Source organism: Aquarana catesbeiana, linkage group LG07 (genome assembly GCF_042186555.1).
Source record: "Aquarana catesbeiana isolate 2022-GZ linkage group LG07, ASM4218655v1, whole genome shotgun sequence".
NCBI lineage: Eukaryota > Metazoa > Chordata > Amphibia > Anura > Ranidae > Aquarana > Aquarana catesbeiana.
This window is the reverse complement of record NC_133330.1, coordinates 298,947,126-298,974,341: the sequence shown is the minus strand read 5'-3', so window position 1 is coordinate 298,974,341 and position 27,216 is coordinate 298,947,126. Positions and strand designations below refer to the sequence as shown.

At 43.3% G+C, this 27,216-nt stretch overlaps 1 protein-coding gene across 1 annotated transcript in view; it reads right to left on the bottom strand.

The window, feature by feature from the left end:
- The window catches only part of SPATA6 (spermatogenesis associated 6), a 145,863-nt gene that overhangs the window by 54,471 nt on the left and 64,176 nt on the right, over positions 1-27,216 (bottom strand). Inside the window, exon 7 of the mRNA XM_073593579.1 lies at positions 8,429-8,613. Within this exon, the coding sequence (XP_073449680.1) occupies positions 8,429-8,613 (185 nt within the window). The remainder of the gene's footprint in view (positions 1-8,428; positions 8,614-27,216) is intronic.

Sequence of the window (27,216 nt, the reverse complement as noted above, 5' to 3'; positions counted from 1 at the left end):
ATTTGCATTTGGAATTTATGGCTGCGAACCAACATCATGCGTTCAAAGGAACTATCAATGCAAGTGAAACAGGCCATTGTAAGTCTTCAAAAACCACACAAATCCATCAGAGAGATAGCAGCAACATTAGGGGTGGCCAAATCAACAGTTTGGTACATTCAGAATGAATGAATGAATGAATGCATTGAATAGATGATCACCAATCACACCATCAGGGCAATCACATAAACAGCAGAGGGTTCTAGCATTACACAAGATTGGAGATGTTTATGTTATAGACACCTGACCATCACACCTATATAAGCTCACTGGACATCCCAGCCCAGAACCCCCGGCATTAATATGAAATTGGTCTCCTCTATGTAGCTATAACAGCCTCCAAACTTAGTGCTCGTTTACACTTGCAATTGGTGGGGCGGCAAAATCAGGCGATTGAGCTGTGTTTTAACCCCCCCTCCCCCCAAAGCTGAAAGGTAGCTGAATCGGGGTGCAGACATGTGGCCTTGATGCTGTGCTTCACCAGCATGGCATAAATAACTTTGCTGTTGCATTCGACGGGCAGCAGCTCCACCAAACGTGACCCACTCAAGCAGATAGGGTTGCACCAAAATTGCCCTGCAATCACAAGTAACGCATGTGCTTGTAGTATAGTGGTGCCGCACTTACTGGGGAGGTGACATATTGCCTCCTCATCACCTAACTGTTCTGAAAATCAATCCATTATGGCACACATGTCAAACACAAGACCCGCAAGGCCATTTCATGTGGCCCTGGAACCTCTCCTGCAGCTGCGACACCCCCTTCTTCTCTGCCCCAACCTTGTCTCAGCAGTAGGCAGCAGAGAGAAGGATAGAACTCCTCCTATAGATCATGCAGCTCTCTGTGCAGCCGCAGATCCCCCTCATCTCTGCCTCTCCTAGTCTCAGCATTCAGCAGACTCTGGCAGCTGACTCCAGCTCCCCTCTGGTCCTCCTCCAGACACTGCTTTCTAGCTCCACCCCCAACTTTATCCCGGCAGCAGCACAAGGCAAAAGGGTGGGAGACTTGTGACTTCTGAAGGTTGGGGGGGCTCTTGACATCTGATGTAAGGGTAGTAGGGTGCTCTGGACATCTAGTCTTACAGATACAATTGTCCCTTTCAGGGCAACCCCGATGCTGATGCGGCCCATGATGAAACTGAGTTTGATAACCCTGCATTATGGATTACTTTTGAGAGGGAAGACAAGCACTACTGCTCATATAAACCTAGCCTTATAGTAGGGCTGGGAGATTTTCCAAAAAAAAATAAAAAAATCTACGATTTTCTTAAAATAAACTCGATTCACGATTCTAATCAAGTTTTTTTTTTTTTGGACACCACGCCGGTCGTGAGGAGCTGCGGGCAGGAGTTTTTAGGCAATACCGCGGCTTCGGCCTAGTCCGCGGTGTCTGGCCTCGCTGACTAGGCCGAAGCTGCGGCCTCTCCTAAAAACACCTGCCCGCAGCTCCTCAGGACCGGCGTGGTGAAAAAAAAAAAAAATCTAAAAAAATCGATTTGCTTAAATTTTGAATCGATTTGACCTCTCAACTCGATTCAAGATTTAGATCGATTTTTTTCCCCAGCCCTACCTTATAGGGAAGGCTTTCCATACATTTTTAAAGCGTATCTGTGGAAATCTGTGAGTTTGAGCCTGATGTTGCATGAGAAGACCTGGCTCACATTCAGCTTTCTAATTTATGCCAAAGGTGGTCAGTAGGGTTGAGGTCAGGGCTCTGTGCAGGCCACTTGAGATCCTCCACACCAAACCCATCAATCTATGTGTCTTTGGAACTGGTTTTGTACATAGGGGCACAGTCATAGTGGAACTGAAAGGGGTTTTCCCCAAACTGTTACCAAAATATTGGAAGCGCACAGTTGATTAAAATGTCTTGTATGCGGTAGCATCAATAGAATCCTTCACTATAGTCACCTGAACTCAATAATACACAATATACATACATAGCATTATACACACCATGCAGTGCTTTAGAAAACTAATAGCAAACTAAATGTCATTCAGTTAGAGATTACATTTTCTTTAAAGGGCTAGTGTGAAGAGTAGTTACTCACAGAAACCAATCAAAAATCTTAAGCTGACTACCTGACACTAAAATAATGGCAGCTGCTGGTTACTAAATGCACTTTACAGATCATCATTACTGAATAAGCTTGTGTGTGTTGTTGTTAAGTCAATAAGTTGAGAGGGGCTCCTAATAACCCCATGCTGTGCCGTCTGTCAGTAGATGCCTCTCTGATCTCTATCAGGTTCATACTCAGTCTATTACTGCTAAACACTTGCCGGTGCTCCTTTTGCATTCAAGCTTTTCCTGCATCAAAGTACGGTGAGCCTTGCCTTACGCCATTTAAAAAGTAGTCAACTATATAGTCAAAGTGTGATGCCTGATGAAAAAAAATTAAAGGCCCACTATATTGAAAAATATGGTATTCTGGTAAAAAGAAAGAAAAACATGTATGGGAATTATACCTGTAATGATGGTGAGACAGACCCAACCACAACAGGGGCTTTTGGAGGGGACTGCAGGGTAGCCTCTTGTCTACTATGTGCCCTGCCATTAGAGGGAGCTACAAGCATTTAGGAAAATGTCTCGTTATATGATGCAAGATGGACATTATTATATTTAACAGTCAAGGAAGCCCTGATGGTCTCCGCCAACTTGAAACTGAGTGAGCAGATGTATGTGAAAAGAAAGCTGGTATGAGATTTGGACAGCCCTGGGTCTTCTTAAATACTGGTGCCGGACAGTCTGTGCTGGGCTGCGGTCTCCTGCTATAGTCTGTTTATTACAGTGTTATTTGTTTATTGTTAAATATGTCTCTCCCATTGTGTGCCTCCTAGCTGTGCATTCCCATTGTTAATTGAGTTACCTATTGTTTCTGTCTGTCTGCTCATTTTTTAGAGATGTGATTAATATTGTGTTCACTTTATCTTGTTATCGAACCATTGTGGGATGGTTATGTGTTTATGCTTATGATGATGTGTAATGTACTTTGTATATCCAGGTTTGTGGGCTGGGTGCCAAACAGTCTGGGCACCAAGGTTTGTTTAAGTGACTAGTTGTTTATTAGTTCATGTTAATTAGATCACTGTCAGCTATTCATTGCTAGGTGTGGATTAGTATTATGTGTATGTTGGCTGTTTCTGAACAATGTTAATTATATTCCCGTTTACACTTTGTATTGTTAAGGTAATGTGATCAAACTCTTAACCGATCCTGCATGGTAGGGTTGCCGATACTGAGCATTTGCACAAGCACTTGTACTCGTGCAAACGCTACGATGCCTAATCCGATACCTGGGCAGTCAGTCGGTGCGGCGGTGGGGGCCGTTACAAGCGACGATCTTATGGTATAAATTTCAATAAAGCAGCCGACGGTCGCTTCTCCTCCTCTCCCTCTCACGACTTTTAGCAGCTTTATTGAAATCTATACAGGGATATCTGTGCTTGTAACGGCCTCCCACCACCGCACCAATCATCCCCTGACTGTCCCCTGTGTGCTCCTCCGTTTCCTTCTCCATGCTCCTAAGGTCCCCCGCCATGTCCTCCTCCGCTCCCCCTCCGTGTCCTCCTCTGCTCCTTCTCGCTACCCCTCCGTGTCCTCCTCAGCTCCCCATCACTGACTCTGTCCATTCATAACTGAGCATCGCAATCTGTGTTTGCAATGCTTCAGTTTATGAATGGAGAGGAGCCTCTGTTTCCTATCCATTCATTTTCAGTGCAGCTGAGGCTACAGAGAAAGGGAATGGGGAATCTGTAACCTTAGTCCCTTTCCCTGTCTCAAAGAGTTGGTCTATTTAGATCCAAAAAAAAAATTGTAATAAATATTTAAAAGTAAAATTTTAAACATAATCAAAAATAAAATAAAAAAAAACACTGGCACTGTCAAAAAAAAAAGAAAGCATTGTAAAAATAACAAAAAATATATACATTGTAAAATGATAATAAAAAAAAATGTAAAAAAATAAAAAACTACTGACAGTCCACACCTCATCAGTGCCACTGTCACATGACATTAAAAAAAAAGTATCGGTAAACGGTATCGGCGAGTACTTGAAAAAAGTATTGGTACTTCTACTCGTCTTAAAAAACTTGTCTTAAAAAAGTGGTATCGGTGCAACCCTATTGCATGGTATATATTCTGTGTGAACAGAACACACACAGTATCTCACAAAAGTGACTACGCCCCTCACATTTTTGTAAATATTTTATTTTATTTTTTTATGTGACAACACGGAAGAAATTACACTTTGCTACAATGTAGAGTAGTGAGTGTACAGCTTTTATAACAGTGTAAATTTGCTGTCCCCTCAAAATAACAACACACCATTAATGCCTACACCACTCGCAACAAAAGTGAGTACACCCCTAAGTGAAAATGTCCAAATTGGGCCCAAAGTGTCAATATTTTGTGTGGCCACCATTATTTTCCAGCACTGTGTTAACCCTCTTGGGCATGGAGTTCACCAGAGCTTCACAGGTTGCCACTGGAGTCCTCTTTTACTCCTCCAGGACGACATCACGGAGCTGGTGGATGTTAGACACCTTGTGCTCCTCCACCTTCCATTTGAGGATGCCCCACAGATGCTCAATAGGGTTTAGTTCTGAAGACATGCTTGGCCAGTCCATCACCTTTACCCTCAGCTTCTTTAGGAAGGCAGTGGTCATCTTGTAGGTGTGTTTGGGGTCATTATCATTTTGGAATACTGCCCTGCAGCCCAATCTCCCAAGGAAGGGGATCATGCTCTGCTTCAGTATGTCACAGTACATGTTGGCATTCATGGTTCCCTCAATGAACTGTAGCTCCCCAGTGCCGCCAGCACTCATATAGCCCTAGACCAGTGATGGCAAACCTTGGCACCCCAGATGTTTTGGAACTACATTTCCTATGAAGCTCATGCACTCTGCAGTGTAGTTGAGCATCATGGGAATTGTAGTTCCAAAACATCTGGGGTGCCAAGGTTCACCATCACTGCCCTAGACCATGACACTCCCACCACCATGCTTGACTGTAGGCACTTGTCTTTGTACACCTCACCTGGGTGCTGCCACACACGTTTGACACCATCTGAACCAAATAAGTTTATCTTGGTCTTATCAGACCACAGGACATGGTTCCAGTAATCCATGTCCTTAGTCTGCTTGTCTGATGCGTGCTTTCTTGTGCATCACCTTTAGAAGAGGCTTCCTTCTTGGACGACAGCCATGCAGACCAATTTGATGTAGTGTGCGGTGTATGGTCTTACCCCCCACCCCATTAACCCCTGCAGCAATGCTGGCAGCACTCATACGTCTATTTCCCAAAGACAACCTCTGGATATGATGCTGAGCACGTGCACTCAACTTCTTTGGTCAACCATGGCGAGGCCTGTTCTGAGTGGAACCTGTCCTGTTAAACTGCTGTATGGTCTTGGCCAACGTGCTGCAGCTCAGTTTCAGGGTCTTGGCAATCTTCTTATAGCCTAGGCCATCTTTATGTAGAGCAACAATTATTTTTTTCAGATCCTCAGAGAGTTCTTTGCCATGAGGTGCCATGTTGAACTTCCAGTGACCAGTATGAGAGAGTGAGAGCGATAACACCAAATTTTACACACCTGCTCCCTATTCACACCTGAGACCTTGTAACACTAATGAGTCACATTGCACTTCGGGGAGGGAAAATGGCTAACTGGGCCCAATTTAGACATTTTCACTTAGGGGTGTACTCACTTTTGTTGCCAGCGGTTTAGACGTTAATGGCTGTGTGTTGAGTTATTTTGAGGGGACAGAAAATTTACACTGTTAGGCCCCTTTCACATGAGGCGGGCTCCGTTTCTACGGAGCCCGCCTCGGTCCGCCAGCTCAGCGGGAGATCAGTCCGTTGATCCCTGCTGAGCCGGCGGATGACAGGTCCCTCTCTGCTCACTGAGTGGGGAGGGGCTTGTCAGGCGCCGCTGCCGCCTATGGAGGGATCGGACGATAACGGACAGCGTGTCTGTTTTCGTCAGATCTCCCCCGATCCGATCCGCCAGCGACGGACCTGGATGTAGAGCCATCCGTCTGCTTTTCAGCGGATCGGACATCAGCGGACATGTCTCCGCTGACATCCGACGCTCCATAGACTAACATGGAGTGCCCGTTCAGGTCCGCCGTCAAAACTGACAGGCGGATCTGAACAGTCCGATCGCGTGAAAGGGGCCTTATACAAGCTGTACACTCACTACTTTACATTGTAGCAAAGTGTCATTTCTTCAGGTGTTGTCACATGAAAAGATAGCATAAAATATTTATAAAAATGTGAGGGGTGTACTCACTTTTGTGAGATACTGTACATATAAATGGATCTTTTTTTTTTTTTTACTGTACAAGCTTTTAATATATATTCTCCACATTTGCATGCAGACTAGCAAAAAATACAGTTACAGAGGTTGGAACAACCCACAGAACATTGCCAGGGGTGATTACAACTGTCACCTTTTATTCATATGATTTAAACCCCTTTTCCTACATAAAAAAACATACTATAACTACTTAAAGCGTAACTTTACCCATAACAACTTGATAAAAAAATAATGCTCTTTAGCAAGGAACATACATTCCACATTAATATTTATGCTACCAAAATTAGTGTGTGCTGTAAATTGCCTGTAGCAATGTTCCCGATCCTTTTTGCTGAAGTGCAGAGCCCCTGAACAGCAGTAAATCATAAAGCGGAACTAAAAGTATTGATTTAACGGTTTCAAAATACAGTTAACATTCCTGGAATGCCGGGATTGCTAACCATCAGATTTACTTGTGTCCTGATGATATTGTAATGGCAATTTTGTCCAGTCAGTGCTAAGATTTACACAGTTCATCTGGGAAGAAAAGCCAGGTCGGTGACCTCAGTTTTTCCACTAAAATTAACCAAGCTTGCTAGGTCACCCACCTGCCCCACCAGCATGTAATAGGACAGTGAATATGCTACTAGCTGGCACATACAGCAGGGCCTGGCTTGCTTCCATTACTAACCCTGCCTAAACCAGGCTACCACTGCACAATATATTAGTAAAGAGGGGTGACATCTAAGACAAATTTAGGAACTTACTTTAGCTGCACACATTTCATGAATTTTAATTTGAAAATACATAACCACACCAATTAAATTCTATCCACCTATAGCAGGGGTCTCCAAACTTTTTAAACATAGGGCCAGTTCACTGGCCTTTAGGGGGTCTGGACTGTGGCCAGCAGGAGTAGAACATCATTGGTGTCAGTGGGAGGAATAGTGCCCCATCATTGGTGTCAGTGGGAAGACTAGTGCCCCATCATTGGTGTCAGTGGGAGGAATAGTACCCCATCATTGGTGTCAGTGGGAGGAATAGTGCCCCATCGGTGTCAGTGGGAGGAATAGTGTCCCATAGGTGTCAGTGGGAGGAATAATGCCCCATAGGTGTCAGTGGGAGGAATAGTGCCCCATAGGTGTCAGTGGGAGGAATAGTGCCCCATTGGTGTCAGTGGGAGGAATAGTGCCCCATTGGTGTCAGTGGGAGGAATAGTGCCCCATCATTGGTGTCAGTGGGAGGAATAATGCCCCATCATTGGTGTCAATAGGAGGAATAGTGCCCCATCATTGGTGTCAGTGGGAGGAATAGTGCCCCATCACTGGCGTCAGTGGGAAGAATAGTGCCCAATAGTTGGTGTTAGTGGGATGAATAGTGCAGCATCTATTATTTTGTAAAGCGCTGCGTAAACTGTTGGCGCTATATAAATCCTGTATAATAATAATAATAATAATAATAATAATAATCATTGGTGTTAGTGGAAGGAATAGTACCCCATTGTCGATGTCAGTGGCAGGAACGATGGCCCACTGTTTTTGACAGTGGGGTAATAATGCACCAAGGGCTGGATAAAAGCAAGCAGAGGGCTGCAGTTTGGAGACCATTGACAGAGTTTAGCTGTAAAAAAAAATCCAGGTAACTCAGCCCATCAGTCTCCGATAATAGCCAAAATAACATTTTTAGATGGACTCTTTATCTTTCAGAGGCTAAAATGCCAGTTTTGGGTAGACTGGCCCTTTAGGAAAAATTACCTTCAGACAGATTATTATCTCAGCTATCTTAGAACTGACTGACAGGCAGCAACATCCAAAATGAAAAGCATCCGATAGAAAACTGTACTTTTATAAAATCTACAATCTCAGCAACTTTGTCTATTGAACAATTAGGCAACAATTCTGCTGACTACCTTCCTCCAGCGTAAAATCAGATGACTTCCCTGAAACAGAAATTAAATCAAAACAACACCTTGAGATTGATTTGTTTGCAGCATGTCAGGGTCTATACAGCATTATAATGCATGTCCAGGAATCACATAAAATTGCACTTTACAAATAATAATAAAAAGTATCTAGGGAAAAACACGAGTATTACCTCTCTCTGAGAGAAGATCGGTTTAGCACAGGGCTAGGCGGGTGTCTTAGTACTGATGATGGAGCCGATCGAGAAAAATGAGACCTGTAAGGAGACGCAGTACCACTTTCTGTCTCTAGGGGAATTGGGTCATTTAACCTCTCCAAGGACATTTGAAGGTCATCAATGTGCATCCTTCGGGAACCCTGTAAACAAATCAATTAAAAAATATATTCATTAAAACTCTGCACATATTTCACTAATAACATAATATCACCCTTATATAATTTTAGAACAACAACAATCCTTTATTTACAAGTCCTCCAGTCTCTATGGGGGAGATTGACTAAAACTGGAACACACAGAATCTGGTGCAGCTGTGCATGGTAGCCAATCAGCTTCTAACTTCAGTTTGTTCAATTAAATAGGAAGTAAACCCCGATGAGTTTTACTTCCTCTTTTGCTCCCCACAAGGCCTGCAATTGAAAAGCATAATGGACTAGTATGCATCGCATTCCAACCCCTTTATATGACACTTATCTGAAAACGAAGCCCGTGCTGTCCCCTGAGCATGCCGCGTCCATCTTTGCCCCTCTTCCTTCCGGGGCCACGGACTCCGGCTCTGTGACTGGCCGGAATCGCGTCACGGCACGCGCTGGGGGAAGAGACGGCCTGGTGGTCTGTTTCTTCACAGCGCATGCGCCAATGACGACATCGGCGCACTACAAGTGAAATATCTCCTAAACGCCGCACGTTTAGGAGATATTTCCACTACCTATAGGTAAGTCTTATTCTAGGCTTACCTATAGGTAAAAGTCACCAAAAGGGGTTTACAACCACTTTAAGCTTTGGCAATGAAACCTGAAAGCTGATTAGTTTTTATGCAGAGCTGCACCAGATTTTGCACTCTCCAGTTTTAGTAAATCTCCCCCAATGAGTCAAGTGTGTGTTCACTTCTACTTGTAATTTGTAACCTGACAGGTCTCTTTTATATGGATTTTCCAGTATTTGTTAGATGGTAGAAAGATGAAGCACCTGCCTATTACATAACTGGAAAAAACTAAGCAGATGAGGGGGCCCCTTTTGCACTCCTGAAGGTGGTGACCGAGTGGCGGAGTTTGTAGACCAAGCCAGATCTGTGTGGCAGCCAGATGAGTAGAACTGGAAGCTGAAGATCACTGGGCAGCAACCAGGCACAGGAAAACAATGTGGCACAAGAGCAGGAGGCAAAGGCAAATTCCAGGAAATAAGCCGAGGTCAGTAACAGCCGGGCAGCATATTGCGCACATGCATATGCCTGCACAGGTGTGCTTCTGCTGCTGAGAATCAAATCTGACCTTCCTTACACTGCCTCTGGGGCTCTGGTGATGAGATGCCTCAGTTCTCAGGTCTACATGTCAGCCATAGCATTTGTGATAGGATCCAACTTCCCCTGCTCCAGTTTTCAATGATTTTACTGTAAGCCTCAGTTCACACCATGAACCGCATGTGAATCGCACAGAAACCGCACCACATTTCTGTTCAATTCACATGCGATTCAGTGTGGTGAGACTTGAGCCCATTAATTTTTAGTCTAGGTTCACACTGTGAATCCCACAAGAATCATACCACACAGAATCACATTGATTTTGGATGGCTCAAATCGCACCGCATCAAAAAGGTGCAGGCAGCTTTTTTTTTTTAATTTGCGCTGGAACTGGATGTGGACTGCGTTTTTTGACCTACTTTTGGGGTGTTGTTAACTTTCCACTGACACCTGCAGCAGCTTGCATAACAAATTGCAATTGCTATGCGGTGCGGGTAACACAAAGGAATCGCTGTGAACCGGGGCTCAAATTGTAAACAGTACAAACAAATGGCAACCACCCCAAGCTATACCTGGCTTTTGTAGCAAGGAGCACATGTAGGGGCGACGCATGTCAAAAATTCCCAACTCACTTACAGTATCTCACACAAGTAAGCACAAGTAAGTACACCCCTTACATTTTTGTAAATATTTTATTATATCCTTTCATGTAACAACACTGAGGAAATGACACTTTGCTACAATGTAAAGTAGTGAGTGTACAGCTTGTATAACAGTGTAAATTTGCTGTCCCCTCAAAATAACTCAACACACAGCCATTAATGTCTAAACCGCTGGCAACAAATGTGAGTACACCCCTAAGGGAAAATGTCCAAATTGGGCCCAAAGTGTCAATATTTTGTGTGGTCACCATAATTTTCCAGCACTGCCTTAACCCTCTTGGGCATAGAGTTCACCAGAGCTTTACAGGTTGCCACTGGAGTCCTCTTCCACTCCTCCATGACACCACGGAGCTGGTGGATGTTGAAGACCTTGCTCTCCTCCATCTTCTGTTTGAGGATGCCCCACAGATGCTCAATAGGGTTTAGGGCTGGAGACATGCTTGGCCAGTCTATCACCCTAAGCTTTTTTAGCAAGGCAGTGGACGTCTTGGAGGTATGTTTGGGGTCGTTATGTTGGAATACTGTCCTGCGGCCCAGTCTTCGAAGGAAGGGGATCATTTGCTTCAGTATGTCACAGTACATGTTGGCATTCATGGTTCCCTCAATGAACTGTAGCTCCCCAGTGCTGTCAACACTCATGCAGCCCCAGACCATGACACTCCCACCACCATGCTTGACTGTAGGCAAGACACACTTGTCTTTGTACTCCTCACCTGATTGCCGCCATACATGCTTGACACTATCTGAACCAAATAAGTTTATCTTGGTCTCATCAGACCACAGGACATGGTTCCAGTAATCCCTGATCTTAGTCTGCTTGGCTTCAGCAAACTGTTTATGGGCTTTCTTGTGCATCATCTTTAGGCTTCCTTCTGGGACAACAGCCATGCACAGTATCTCACAAAAGTCCGTACAACCCTCACTTTTCATGTGACAACACTGAAGAAATGACACTTTGCTACAATGAGTGTACAGCTTGTACATTTGCATGGAGCACCTATCAATCCATCATCCGAAAATGGAGAGTATTGCGCAACTGCAAACCTACCAACACATGGCCGTACACCTAAAAACTGACAGGCCGGGCAAGGAGAGCATTAATCAGAGAAGCTGACAAGAGGCCCATGGTAACTCTGGAGGAGCTGCAGAGATCCACAGCTCAGGTGGAAGAATCTGTCCACAGGACAACTATTAGTCGTGCACTCCACAAATCTGCCTTTATGGAAGAAAGCCATGGGGTCTCAAACTGGCAGCCCTCCAGCTATTACGAAACTACAAGTCCCATGAGGCATTGCAAGGCTGACAGTTACAAGCATGACCCACAGGCAGAGGCATTATGGGACTTTTAGTTTTGCAACAGCTGAAGGGCCCCTGGTCTATAGGAAAGTTTGATCATCCTTCCAGAAGTGCATTTGTGAGGTCAGGCACTGATGTTGGAAGAGAAGGCCAGGCTCGCAGTCTCCCCTCTAATTCATCCCAAAGGTGTTCTATCGGGTTGAGGTGCAGGCCAGTCAAGTTCCTCCAACCCAAACTCACTCATCCATGTCTTTATGGACCTTGCTTTGTGCACTGGTCTAAATCAATTGGTGGAGAGGGGATTATGGTGTGGGGTTGTTTTTCAGGGGTTGGGCTTGGCCCCTTAGTTCCAGTGAAGGGAACTCTTAAGGCGTCAGCATACCAAGACAATTTGGACAATTTCATGCTCCCAACTTTGTGGGAACAGTTTGGGGATGGCCCCTTCCTGTTCCAACATGACTGCGCACCAGCGCACAAAGCAAGGTCCATAAAGACATGGATGAGCGAGTTTGGTGTGGAGGAACTTGAACGTCCTGACCTCAAGCCGACAGAACACCTTTGGGATGAATTGGAGCGCAGACTGCGAGCTAGGCCTTCTCGTCCACATTAGTGCCTGACTTCACAAATGCGCTTCTGGAAGAATGGTCAAAAATTCCCATAGACACACTCCTAAACCTTGTGGACAGCCTCCCCAGAAGATTTGAAGCTGTTATAGCTGCAAAAGGGTGGGTTAACTCAATATTGAGCCCTACAGACTAAGACTGGGATGCCATTAAAGTACATGTGCGTGTAAAGGCAAGCGTCCCAATACTTTTCGTAATATACAGTGCCTTGTAAAAGTATTCACCTCCCCTTGGCATTTTTGGCTATCACAGCTCCAAGTCGCTTTGGATATGTCTCTATGAGCTTGCCACATCTTACCACTGGGATTTTTTCCCATTCCTCCTTGCAAAACTGGTCCAGCTCCTTCAAGTTGGATGGTTTGCGTGAACAACAATCTTTAAGTCTGACCACAGATTTTCTATTGGATTGAGGTCTGGGCTTTGACTAGGCCATTCCAACACATTTACATGTTTCCCCTTAAACCACTCAAGTGTTACTTAGCAGTGTGTTTGGGGTCATTGTCCTGTTGGAAGGTGAACCTCCGCCCTAGCCTCAAATCACACACAGAGTGGTACAGGTTTTGCTCAAGAATATCCATGTATTTAGCACCATCCATCTTTCCCTCAACTCTGACCAGTTTCCCAGTCCCGACTGCTGAAAAACATCCCCACAGCATGAGGCTGCCACCACCATGTTTCACTGTGGGGATGGTGTTCTTTTGGGTGTTGTGTTGGGTTTGCACCAGACATAGCGTTTTCTTTGATGACCAAAAAGTAAAATTTTAGTCTCATCAGACCAGAGCTCCTTCCTCCATACATTTTGTGAGTCTCCCACATGCCTTTTCGCAAACTCAAAACGTACCATTTTGTTTTTTGCTGAAAGTAATGGCTTTCTTCTGGCCACTCTGCCATAAAGCCCAACTCTATGGGGCGTATGGCTTATTGTCGTCCTATGTACAGATACTCCAGTCTCTGCTGTGGAACTCTGCAGCTCCTCCAGGGTTACCTTAGGTCTCTGAGCTGCCTCTCTGATTAATGCCCTCCTTGCCCGGTTCGTGAGTTTTGGTGTGCGGCCGTCTCTTGGCAGGTTTGCTGTTGTGCCATGTTCTTTCCTTTTGGTTATGATAGATTTGATGGTGCTCCTAGGGATCATCAAAGATTTGGATATTTTTTTTTTATAACATAACCCTGACTTGTACTTCTCAACAACATTGTCCCTAAGACCCCTTTCACACTGGAGGTGTTTTTCAAGCGCTACAGTGCTAAAAAATAGCGCCTGAAAAAAGCCTTAGCTGCAAACCCAGTGTGAAAGCCTGAGTGCTTTCACACTGGGGCGCTGCGCTGGCAGGGCGTTACAAAAAGTCCTGCCAGCAGCTTCTTTGCAGCGGTGGAGGAGCGGTGAATGCACCGCTCCTGCCCATTGAAAACAATGGGGCAGCGCCGCCATACCACCAGCAAAGCGATGCTGCAGCGGCATTTTGCTGGCGGATTTAACCCCCTTTCAGCCGATAGTGGGGAGTTAAAACCGCCCCGATAGCGGCTGAATAGCGCCGCTAAAACAACAGTAAAGCCCTGGGCGGCTCAGTGTGAAAGGGGTCTTACTTGTTTGGAAAGTTCCTTGGTCTCCATGGCAGTGTTTGGTTAGTGGTGCCTCTTGCTTAGGTGTTGCAGCCTCTGGGGCCTTTCAAAAAGGTGTGTATATGTAATGACAGTATCAGTTTTTTATTTCTGAAAAATAGTTTTATGTATATATTTTTCTAATTTTACTTCACCAACTTAGACTATTGTGTTCTGATCCATCACATATAATTCAGGATTAAAAAAAAACATTGAACTAAGGGCTGTAATGTAACAAAATAGGTAAAAAGCCAAGGGGGGTGACTACTTTTGCAAGGCACTGTAGTGTAAGTGTAAACCTAGCCTAAAGGATGCATTGGAAGAAGTGGAAAACATAATGGGGGTTATTTACTAAAGGCAAATCCACTTTGCACTACAAGTGCACTGCAAGTGCACTTGGAAGTGCAGTCGCTGTAGATTTCAGGGGGACAAGAAAGGAAAATAAAAAACAGCGTTTTTGCTTGCACATGATTAGATGATAAAATCAGCAGAGCTTCCCCTCATTTCAGACCTTCCCCTCAGATTTACAGCAACGCCGGTACAGGGATCTCAACCTTGGGAGTTCTCAAGAAAAATAAAAAGCCAGAAGTTAACTCTGCCCACCGCACTCTACATATATCGCATTTTGGGCAAAGTGGCCCTTTAATAAAAAAAATCTGTTGTTCTATTCGACAGAAATGACTGAAACAAGTCTGCACGCTTTGCCCCTTGCATATAAATGAAAAACAAAGCTTGAGCCAGCAAACACAACGTGTAAATGAATTTAAAAAATAAGTCTGCAGGATATTTTGGCACAGCGTTGTCCAATACACCTCTTCAAATACCTACACGGGAAGGGAAAAAAAAATCAAAGGCAAGAAAATCATTGGCTTTAGGCTGTGCCTGAGCAAGAGGAATGGAAATTATGAAGGAAGTCATTTAGATTTCTGAGCGCTGATGAAAAAGAGGGGGAGGAAAAAAAAAAAAAAAGCTATTAATCAAACCAGCATCAGCGTATCGATATCTGGCGTTTTTCTACTTGAAAAGAATCCAATCTGCATCAGGAAGTTGCCAGGGATGAGGTTTATTTGTTTATTCTCAGAATTTTGATGCCGGCCAGTTCATTCCAAACACGTTTTCCGTTTAATTTTAAAGCTGTGCCGTTGTTTTCAGCTGCTAATAAAGGTTGATTTCAATCTCTCGTCGGTTTTGCGGGGATGCGCGGCGGCTTTGGGCCATACGGGGAGTGATGAATTGAAGACCGACCGTGGCTATCTGGCAGGGCCCAAAAGTTCCCATTGTTGATATCGCTTTATTTTTCCCCTTCAAACAAATCAATTTTAATTAAAATCTCTATGATAAACCGGTCGTGAATCATCAGGACAGTCCAAGCAAAGTAAATTACATAAAGCGTTCTCAGCGAACGGAAAATATACTGAAGCCCGATGAGGTTATCATTAGTGGCGAGAGGCTGGAGGCAGCGTGACAAGAAAATTGGAATGTAAAGTAATGGGGTCTGAATGCTGAAACAACACAATGGACACAAACTTAACTTTGGTCTTTCATTAGTTGGTCCATTGAAAGTAATAGAGGACAGCAGGCCAAACAATCACCCACACCCCCAACACACACACAAACACATACAGTATTCATACATACAAAATGTAAGCAGAAACTCTATTATTAAATAGACCTTTCAGCTATACTCTCTAGGCAGATATAAAGGTACAAATAAAAAGCATTCTAAAGCCCACTATACGGCAGAGCTCAGAAAGGGGGCTGGAAAAGCAGCACAAAAAGCCAACTAGTGGTGCTGCAGTGCATGATACATGGGGGTTCATTTATTAAAACTAGAGAGTGCAAAACCAGGTGCAGCTGTGCATGGTAGCTGATCAGCTTCTAACTTCAGCTTGTCCAATTAAAGTGGTTGTAAAGTCTTAGGCTGGGTTCACACTATTGCGGATTGGTTGCGAGTTCCCTGCATCCAATTCGCAATAGCAGGAGATTTTGGAGCCGGTTCACATATCTCCACTGCGGCTCCGGTGCGAATTTGTACAGGGATCCTGTACATCTTTTGGTCCATTTCAGGTCTGAATTCAGCCAAAAATTTGGGCTGAATTTGCACCTGAAAGGGTGAACTGGGATGCACCGGACCCCTGCTGTGAGCCGCATGCGAAGATAGTGTGAACCCAGCCTTAAAGTGACACTAAAGGTTCAGGTTTTTTTTTTTTTTTTAAATAACAAGCATATTATACTTACCTTTACTGTGCAGCTCGTTTTGCAGAGAGTGGCCCTGAACCTGCTCTCCTGGGGTCCCTCGGCGGCTCTTGCGGCTCCTCCCCGCATCAGATAACCCCCTGGGAGAAGCGCTCTCCCGGGGTGTTACCTTGCGGGCACGCTCCCGAGTCCAGCATTCGGCGTCCATAGACGCCGAATGCAGGACTCGGCCCCGCCCCCGGCAGCCGTGTCATTGGATGTGATTGACAGCAGTGGCAGCCAATGGCTGCGCTGCTATCAATCAATCCAATCAAGAGCCAAGAACCCCAGGCAGAGAGAGAGCGCGTCCTCGTGGGACAAGTTTGAGGGTTCAGGTAAGTAAAACAGGGGGGGGGGGGGGGCTGGGAAGCATTAAGGTGAAAAAACATGAACCTTTACAACCCCTTTAAGGTTTTTCACCTTAATGCATTCTATGCATTAGGTGAAAAACCTTCTGTGCTGCAGCGCTGCCCTGCATAGGTGTCCCCAATGGAAAGCAGCTTTCTGTGGGGGGCACCCGATGAAGAGGAGGAGCCGAAGCGCTGGCAGGGGGACCCCAGAAGAAGAGGATAGGGGGTTGCTCTGTGCAAAAGCATTGCACAGAGCAGGTAAGTATAGGCATGTTTGTTATTTTAATATTAAAAAAAAACAAAAAAAAAACTTTAAGCTTTGACAAAAAAGTGGAAGCTGATTGGCTTATATGCACAGCTGCACCAAATTTTCTACTCTCACATTGAGATTTTGCTGCTTCTCCTTTAATTTTCAGTGATAGGGTTTGGGTGAGGAGTAGACATGGAAGTGAAAATGAAACTGCAGCAGGGAAGATCAGGTCCCCTCATTTTCCAAGTAGCACTGTGCTTAAAGGCAGAGCTGAGTAAATCTCAGAAATGGATGGACAGAAATACAAATCCTTTGCAAGCTGCAACAGCTTTCATTTAGGACACATTCATACTTGTGTATTGATTCATAGAACAGTGCAAAGAGGACGTCTTCATACACGTCAGATGTACAGGTTTTCCATGGAGACCCGTGCAGGCTGCCCGTTGAAATCAATGACAGGCTCCCGGCTGCATGGATCTCCACACGCACCCTGAACTGTACATCTATGTGGGTCCAATGCAGGGATCAGGAAGCAGACAGATTGGGGATAATTTACTAAAACTGTGCAAAATCTGGTGCAGCTCTGCAAAGAAACTAAGCGTAAGTAAAAATCTGTATTTTTTGCTAGAAAATTACATAGAACCCCCAAACATTGTTTTTTTTAAGCAGAGACCCTAGAGAATAAAATGGCCATCGTTGCAATTTTTTATGTCACACTGTATTTGCACAGCGATTTTTCTTTTTTGGAAAAAATACACTTTAATGAATTTTAATGCAAAAAAAAAACCATATTATTAGCGGCGTTTTACCTTCGGTATTCGGCCGCTAGCGGGGCGGTTTTACCCCCCGCTAGCGGCCGAGAAATGGTTAAATACCACCGCAAAGCACCTCTGCAGAGGCGCTTTGCCGGCGGTATAGCCGCGCCGTCCCATTGATTTCAATGGGCAGGAGCGGTGAAGGAGCGGTATACACTCCGCTCCTTCACCGCTCCGAAGATGCTGCTGGCAGGACTTTTTTTACCGTCCTGCCAGCGCATCGCTCCAGTGTGAAAGCCCTCGGGGCTTTCACACTGGAATGAAAGCAGAGGCACTTTCGGGTCGGTTTGCAGGCGCTATTATTAGCGCAATAGTGCCTGCAAACCGCCCCAGTGTGAAAGGACCCTAATAGATGATGTTATGCCGAGTAAATGGATACCTAACATGTCACTCTTTAAAATCATACAAGGTCATGGAATGGCGACAAATTACTCTTTTTGGCAGAACTGCACAAGTTCAGTTCAATTTGATGGTGACTGTTTGTGGACTGCTGTCTTCAAATAATTCCACAGATTTTCGATGGGGTTTAAGTCTGGGCTTCTGCAATGAAGACTGGGCAAATATTGCAAAGTCTAGATGTGCAAAGTTAGTAGAGACATATCCTAACAGGCTAAAGGCTGTAATTAACGCAAAAGGTGATCCAACAAAATACTGACATAAGGGGGGTGATCCGTTTTCCAACTCAGTGATTCTGTTTCTGAATTATTTTTATTTTTTTCTGACATGTTGGTGTTATATCTTTCACATGGATGTTATAAGTTGCACTAATAACTACACCTAAATAAAACAAAAACTGCCTGTCTTAATTCCAGGCTTCAAAGCAACAAAATGTGATTATTTTAAAAAGGGGCGATTCTTTTCTATACTCATTGTATGTTCCATGTTTTTTTTTTTTTTTTGCTTTCTTTTTGTGACGGTTAACAATATATAAATATGTATTTGATAATGTGAAAAGATTTTAATAGCTGCATATGCAACATCGAACAGTTGGACTTTGCTCCAACATGTTTGATAGATACATCAACATACACAGTATTTATATTATGTCTCTATGATATTACATTGGACATTTATACTTTGAGCATTGTTGGAGATTGGTTTTATTTTTATTATATTGAGAGTCTTGTTCTATTGTAATGGTTTTAAATAAAGACTTGTATTATGTTTTTTTATAAATCTTGGGAGTCCTCAATTGCCTACTGCAGCCCTTTTCAACCAGGGTGCCGTGGCCTTGGGGTGCCTTCTGGGTTCTTCAGGGGTGCCTTGGTAAAATGCCTAAAAATTGCTCCAAATTGCCAAAAATTGTCCACCAGCCAGCAAAATGGATCAAGGCTAACTTTTTGTTAAATAAACCCACAGTTTTTCATTGTGCAGCATTAAAACTTTGGGCACCATGTGGGGCAGCAGCTAACGTCCTATGTCATTATTGAGAAGGAGGGTGTTGGGTGCCTGTATCCATGTTTGACCATCCCCTGCCCTACTTAGTCTGCACTGGGATCACATGTGTGGGTTTTCTCCCACACTCAAAAGACATGCTGGTAGGTTAATTGCTTGCCTTTATCCGGCCCTTAAGGCATAATTCCTGTCACTGACACCAAATATTTCTCCCCCCAAAACCAAAGATTGGGCATTGCTTACTCCCACTGGGCACAGTCTGGCCCCCCTTTAATCTGAAGGACAGTAAACTGGCCCATTTTTTAGAAAGTTTGGAGACCCCTGACCTAGACTGTAAGCTCCTTGAGGGCAGAGCCTGATGTGAAAGTACAAAATATATGTAAATTGACAGTGCTATATAGGTATCCATAATAACTAAAATGCTGGAATACTAGTCAGTACCAGTGTGCAAAGGTGTATTTTTTTTGTTTGTTTGTTTTTTTAGTACAAAGCAAAACACCTCTAATGTTGGGTGTCCTACGTATGTGGATGCTGCTGCATTTGGCAAAATTATTTGATTTGTTTTATTATTATTTTATTAAAACTAGTATTTTAGAATAGGATGTCTCAAAGATTGTGCAGAATTTTAAAAAGAGTACTTTGACTAAAAAAAAAAAAAAAAAAAAAAAAGAGTGAGAAACACTGGCCTAATGCCATGAAACGCCCCACAGTTTTACTTTCTGGCCTTCACAAGCAGAATACATGTCTATGAGAAAACCTATCATTAAAATAATAGTAACAACAAGCTTTTTAATGTGATTTACCTAAAAAAAATAAAATAAATAAAATTCAGATTTAAGAATTGGCGTGAGGATCTCAGGCTATCACTGCTGTCTGTGTCCCCGTTGGCAAGATTTCTTCTCACTTTCTGTCCAAAGACTGGCACTACCCTTTGACAGAAAGTGAGAGATAAATTTCCCAACAGAAACACGGTCACCTAAGGGGTTGGTTTGCTAAAGGCAAATTGCTCCAGAGCTTCGTAAATGAGGTAAAGCTTCACTTTGCAAAGAATACTCAATCCTGTGCAAGAAAAAAAAACAAAAAACAAAAAAAACAGCATTCTTGCACATGATTGGATGATGGAAGTCAGCAGAGTTTCTGCTCATGTACTAAGCTCTGGAGCAACTGCTCTTTCATAGTGCACAGTCTATTTGGCTTTAGTTGATCAATCCCTAATACCGTGTACACACAACCGGAATTTTCGACAGCAAAGGTCCAACGGAACGAATCCGCTGGACAATCCGATCGTGTGTGGGCTTCATCGGACCTTTGCTGTCGAAAAATTTAGATGGACTTTAGATTTGGAACATGTTTCAAATCTTTCCGCGGGACTCGAGTCCAGACGAAAAATCTGTTCGTCTGTATGCTAGTCCGACGGACTAAAACCGACGCTAGGGCAGCTATTGGCTACTGGCTATGAACTTCCTTATTTTAGTCCGGTCGCACGTCATCACGTTCGAAACGATAGGACTTTGGTGTGATCGTGTGTAGGCAAGTCCGTTGCGTGGGAACTCTGTCGAAAGTCCGTCAAATAGTCCTTCGGAGTTCAGTCCGTCGAAAGTCTGCTCGTGTGTACACGGCATAAGGCTCCTTTCACACTTGTGCGACTTAGGATCTGACTTGTGAGAGACCGGAAATGGCAGGACATATGAAATGCTATGTATCTTTATGAGAGCCGTTCCAATTGGCACTACTGAAGTCGCTGCTACTTCAGAAAAGGTTCCTGCACTAGTTTGATCCGACTTTGACACAACTTCAATGCCAGAGAGTGTAAAAGTCACTTCAAAGTCGTATCAAAGTCTGACTCCAAAGTTGCACTGAAAATCATACAACTTTGGAGTTGGCTAGTGTGCAAGGAGCCTAACAGAAACATGACAAAGGCTCCGACCCTTCCACGCGCTTTCAGAAAAAAAAAAAAAAAAAAAAAAAAGGAACTGGTCTGGGGTCCCACAGGTCATTAATAACTCAAAAACGTGCACTTAGTAATTATACATTATAATTTTACTTCATATTGGCTATTTAGGGAACAACGGATGCCTATGAATCACACCATGAAATAGATCATGCCAGAATCCCAAGCGGGGTATGAGCTTGAAGAGGAGAACATACAGAAAACAAGTATGTGCAATCAGCTTGTAGCGGGAATTGTTCAGTCTCTGGGGAAAAGTCTGTCAAGTCTTGCAGCATTACATGTCAATATTCTGTAATGAAGTAAATCATTTAATATACTCTATCTGTCGTGAGATGATTGCATATTCTCATTTCATCTCTCCAGACACTAAATCACTCTCTGGCACCTTCAAGTGCCTATTAAAAATACAGTGCGAATGCCAGATGCACGGTCTCCCATGGCAACTATGTATGAACTCATTTATTCTTTTGCTTGATTTTTTTGGCTTCATTTTTTGCTAGCACTCTTGCTTTCCAGGATTCCTGGGCCCACATTCCACCAGGGGCCCTTTTTGGTTGTGTGCTCTGGATTCCTCTTACAACTTAAAAAGTAGTAATCAGCACCTAGCCAAACTGATATTAGAGAGCGCATGTGGGGCGCGTATGTACTAATGTGATAAGGGCATCTCGTTTTCTGTACTACTACAGCTATTGAAGATTCATGGCCTACTGCACAATTTTAGCCCATTCTACTCAATCCACTCCCACTGATCTCCATCTTCTGTCAATTCTCTTGAACATCATCAACGCAACTTTCTTTTTCCCATATTTCCCTTTTTTTTCCTCCTGAGTTTACCACTGATTAAGTCTTTCCACCAGTGGCTTTGCTTGTAACCAAGTCTCTGCAGCAGAATCCATAGATCTTACTAGTCTTCATGCACACGAAATCAAGTGAAAAAACTGAATTCCTTGTATGGCAATTTTTACATAGTAAGATTGCTCCAGCTTGCACCAATGCATGTATGTATGTGGAAGCTGGAAATCTCTGTACTAGGCACTGTAGTAGGGGGATCCCACGAGAATGGCACATGCATACTTTCATTGATCCAAGCTGCACAAATGTAACCAGGTAAAAAATGCCATGTCTGGAATTTAGCTTTAAGGCCTCATGCACACGGACGTTTTTACAGCAGTTATTTTGAGCGTTTTTTTTGCAGCTTAAAAAGGCCTGTCTATGTTAGTCTATGGCTTCATGCCCACCTAGGCGTTTTTGAGCTGTAAATGGCATAGGCGTTTTTAAGCTGTAAAAAAACCCAGGACCAGTGGGTTCTGAGAGACGTTTTTCAGCTGTAAAAACGCTCTAATGCTGATAAACGCTCAAAAACGTCACTCACCAATGTTTTTTAACGTTTTTGATCCATTGAAAAAAAAAAAAACGCTGAAAAACGCTAACGCGGAAAAACGCTATTGCAAAAACGTTGAAAAAAGCTAAAAAAAGTTGAAAAAAAATCACTGCAAAGATACTGGCGTTTTCATACCATTATTTTAACATCCTGTGTGCATGAGGCCTAAAGCATTTCTAAAGTTAATTTTTTTTAATTAACCACTTGCTGACCAGCCGCCATCATTATACTGCGGTAGGTCGGCACGATCCCACAAACCGTCGTAGCTATACATCGGTCACTTTAAGCGGGATAGGAGGCGTGCACACCCGCTGCACAGCGGGGGTGCCGATGCTCGTGACCGGCGGTCGCGATGACCACTGGCCACGAGCAATCGCGTGCATGAGAGGCAGAACAGGGACGTGTGTGTGTGTAAACACACGCATCCCAGTTCTGTGAGAAGAGAGACAGATAGTGAGTTCCTACGAGCTGGGAACCACGATTTCTCATCTCCTATAGTCAGTCCCATCCCCCAAAGTTAGAACACACACAAGGGAACACAGTTAACTCCTTGATCACCCCTAGTGTTAACCCCTTCCCTGCCAGTGCCATTTATACAGTAATCAGTGCATTTTTATAGCACTGATCGTTGTATAATTGTCAATGGTTTCAAAAATGTGTCAAAAGTGTCCGATGTGTCCGCCATAATGTCGCAGTCTCGATAAAAAAAAAAAAAAATCGCAAATCGCCGCCATTACTAAAAAAAATAATAAAAATGCCATAAATCTAGCCCCTATTTTGTAGACGCTATAACTTTTGCGCAAACCAATCAATATACGCTTTTTGCGATTTTTATTACTAAAAATATTTAGAAAAATACATAATAGCCTAAACTGAGGAAAAAATTAGCTTTAAAAAAAAATAAAAAAATTGTGGCTATTACAACAAAAGGTACAAAATATAATATTTTTTTCAAAATTGTCGCTCTTTTTTTGTTTATAGCGCAAAAAATAAAAACCGCAGAGATGATCAAATACCACCAAAAGAAAGCTCTATTTGTTGGAAAAAAGGACACCAATTTTGTTTGGGTACAGCGTTGCACGACCGCGCAATTGTCAGTTAAAGCGACGCAGTGCCTTATCGCAAAAAATGGCCTGGTCATTGAGCAGCCAATTCTTCCGGGGCTGAAGTGATTAAAACAATAAACATATTATACTTACCTGCTCTGTGCATTAACATTCCCGAAACTTCTTTTGGGAGACATGAGTTCCGCGATTTTGTTTGTGCAACTCTGCTGTGCAACAAAATCGCACCGTGTTTGGGGTGCCATTGAGAAATAATGGCATTGCAAATGCGTTCCCGTGTTTTGCCACGATTCTGGAATCACAGCGATTCCGCCCACGATTCAAATCACCTAGGTGTGAATGGAGCCTAGGAGTTTACAATCACTTTAATACATGAAGTCACTGCTTTCCTACACATACAAAGAATGCAATGCAAGAGGTGAGACAAGAGAGATTCCCCCCACACACAGCTTACCCCCCAATATTCATGCCTCCAGTAAGAACTGCAGTCCTACACACACTGCTCACCACCAGTATTCATACCCCCGGTGAGATCAGCACAACAGAATATACAGATCACTCCCCAACATTGAGAACTGCACTACAGAAAATACAGATTACTCCCCAATATTCATATCATCAATGAGATCAGAGTTTTAGCGCACTGAGCTCACTCCCCGTATCCATGTGCCCTAAAAAAAAAAATAGTCCCTAGTGTTTTGCAGCAAAATGATGTAAAAGTGTATGCCATGGGTATAGCATGAGACACACACATATACTGTTTTGTATACCGTGTTTCCCCGAAAATAAGCCCGGGTCTTATATTAATTTTGGCAACAAAAGACCCAGTAGGGCTTATTTTCGGGTAGGGCTTACCATATAACATGCTGTCTTCTCTCCCTCCCTGACTGTCAGGAATCCCCAGTTTGAACAAAGATAAAATGCCACAATCCTCTCTGTTACAGTAGCACACAATACACAATGTGTGTGCCCCTGCAATCCAAGGGTGCCAAACTCATCTCTGCTCTCCTCCACCTCTCCCGGCTGCCAGCGGGGGCCCTGCCCCCCACTTCCGCAATGCTCGGAGCGGGGAAGAGAGCACACCAGCATATGAAGAAAAAAAGATCTGTGAATACCTTGTGGAGACAGGAGTATTCATATCGCATACCGCAAACAGTATGACATGTTGATTGATTGCAGAGGCTCTGCACTGAAACTACCGTACCTTCCGTGACCCACCGAAGCTCTGCAGGGGGGGGCCGAGATCCCCCGCCGACAGCCGGGAGAATAGGAGGAGACCAGAGGGGAGATCGGCTGAGCGCCGCTCTGTACCAAAGGCACCTGACACCGCTAGATCCCAGAGACACGCACAGCACACTGCCATAACAGAGAGGATTATAGGAGTACACAAGCACTTCAAACTAGGGCTTATTTTCGGGGTAGGGGTTATATTGCAGCCCTCCTGGAAAATAGTGCTAGGTCTTATTTTCGGGGAAACACTAGTTCTAGTTCTTCTTTGTATTCGTTTTTTTTTTTTCTTGGCTCAAGCCTCTGTGCTCTGTTGGCTGAGCCAGCCACTGTGTGGGCATTGTTGTGTTCTCTATAATCACAATAAAAATAATTAGGAAAAAAAAAAAATACCCGAACAAAAAGTGTGAATCTTTCTAATGGGGACACTGACAGCAATACAAACATGACAGTGGTTCTCAAGCCTCAACGCTCTATCAAATTAAAAAAAAAAAAATGTTTATCTTTTCAGCACTAACCACCACCTTCAGATATATCAGATATAGCCTAATTAACAACATGCTGCTGTCCAATGCCTGATAAGCCAACACAGTAGTACAACAGTGTAAACAAGATGATAATTATACCCGTATAAGAACTACATACTAGTCACACTGGGAGCATTTGTGATCAACCCTTGATAATTAGCACTTCTGCCTAGCAGCACTGGGGTCATTGGTTCAAATCCCAACAGCGCTACCTGTACGGGTTTTGCATGTTCTCCCTGTGCCTGCCTTGGTTTCCTGGGTACTCCGGTTTCCTCCCACACTCCAAAAACATGCTGGTAGGTTGGTTGGCTTCTGTCCAAATTGGCCCTAGTATGTGTATGTATGAATGTGAGCTTGGTGAATGTGTTGAAGTCCTGCTGATTTCCATCATCCAAACATGTGCATGCAAACTATACAACACTATGTAATGTAATGACGTACCGACTGTGTTTTTTACCGTATTATGGAATATGAATTGTGATTGGACTAGATTTTTTATTTGTACATACTGTATTCAATTAAATGATTTCATTGGACATTTTGTTAAATAAATTGTTTCTCTAATACCAACCATAATAATCTTTTTGATGTTGTACATTGCCGTTTTAAAGCCCCACTGGGGAACAAACTTTTTTAGATAAACTATCTTCGGGGTGTGCAGCTCCTTCTGTCTCTCAAATATGTGTCTTTCCCATTGTATTAGCAAACATGCTGTTTTTTTTTTTTTATTTCCTTGATCCTGATTGGGTATTCTTTACAAAGTGAAACTTCACCACATTCACTAAACTGGGGAAAATAAGTTCAACTGCACTTGCAACGTGCACAGTTGATTTGCCTTTAAAAAATCAACCCAAAGGACCTATTATGGCATAGGCTTGTTGTGGCAATGGAAATGTCCATTGCAAAAGGTAAAGTTGAAAGTTAGGTTAAAAGGGTAAAAGCTAAGGACTTTTGCAATAAATTTTCATTGTTATAATGAATTTTTTTGTCTTGAATAAAAAAAAAAAAAAAACCTTACGTAAGGGTAAATAAATTTTTAAAGTTAGGGGTTGGCAGCTGCTGCTGAGCCAGTCATGACATGTGGTGGACTTTAAGTTACAAGGAAAAACCATCAATATGGCACGCTGCAATAACCAACTACTGAGATGTGTGCTATATAGCCATTTTTTCTCCATTCTGTTCCCTGTAGCCATTTTGAGCTAGAGATGGGCCTAAAAAAAAAAAAAAAAATGAAAAATTTGGAGAAAATTTTTTTCCATTTTTTTTTAAAACAGTTTTGTAAAGAAAAATTGAAAAAGAAAGTCTTGAATATGCCCTTTTACGATGATAAATAATGTATCTATGAAATTATATTCAAACTATATAGCATGGAGACCTCAAAGAGGAGCTCCAGGCTACTTCAGAAAAAATGAAAAGTCAGCAGCTACAAATACTGCAGCTGCTGACTTTTAATTTTTTTTTAATTTTTCAATTGGCTCTCGGGTGCTGCCGCCGCCATTTCTTATAAAGGAAACCTGCAGTGAAGCGTTGCGGTTTCACAGACAGCGCCTTACTGCACACGCGCAAAGCACGCTGCGCTTTATGAATGGCCCGGTGGTGGGGGAAGGAGGGGGGGGGGTCAAACTTCTGGGTGACTGCCAAAACCAAGTAACCCCCCCCGAAAGATGAAATGTGGCAGTAGGATGGGGGGGTACGGTGTAGTGTAAGCAGGAGATTTCCCTTTTGGGTGGAGCTCCACTTTAATGAGAGATTTCTGAGACTTTATGTATATATATATATATATATATATATTTTTTTTTTTTAGACACCCTAGAGAATAAAATGGCGGTCGTTACAATACTTTATGCCACACCGTATTTGCCCAGCTGTCTTACAAGCGCAACTTTTTTGGGAAAAAATACACTTTTTTAATTATAAATAAGACAACAGTAAAGTTAGCCCAATTGTTTTTTTATTTTGTGAAAGATAATGTTACGCCAAGTAAATTGAAACCCAACATGGCACGCTTCAATTGCGCCCGCTCGTGAAATGGCAACAAACTTTGTCAAACCCGCGTCATTGGATTTGATTGGGAGCCAATGGCTGTGCTGCTATCAATGTATGCAATCAGGATCAGAGACACCGGCTGGAG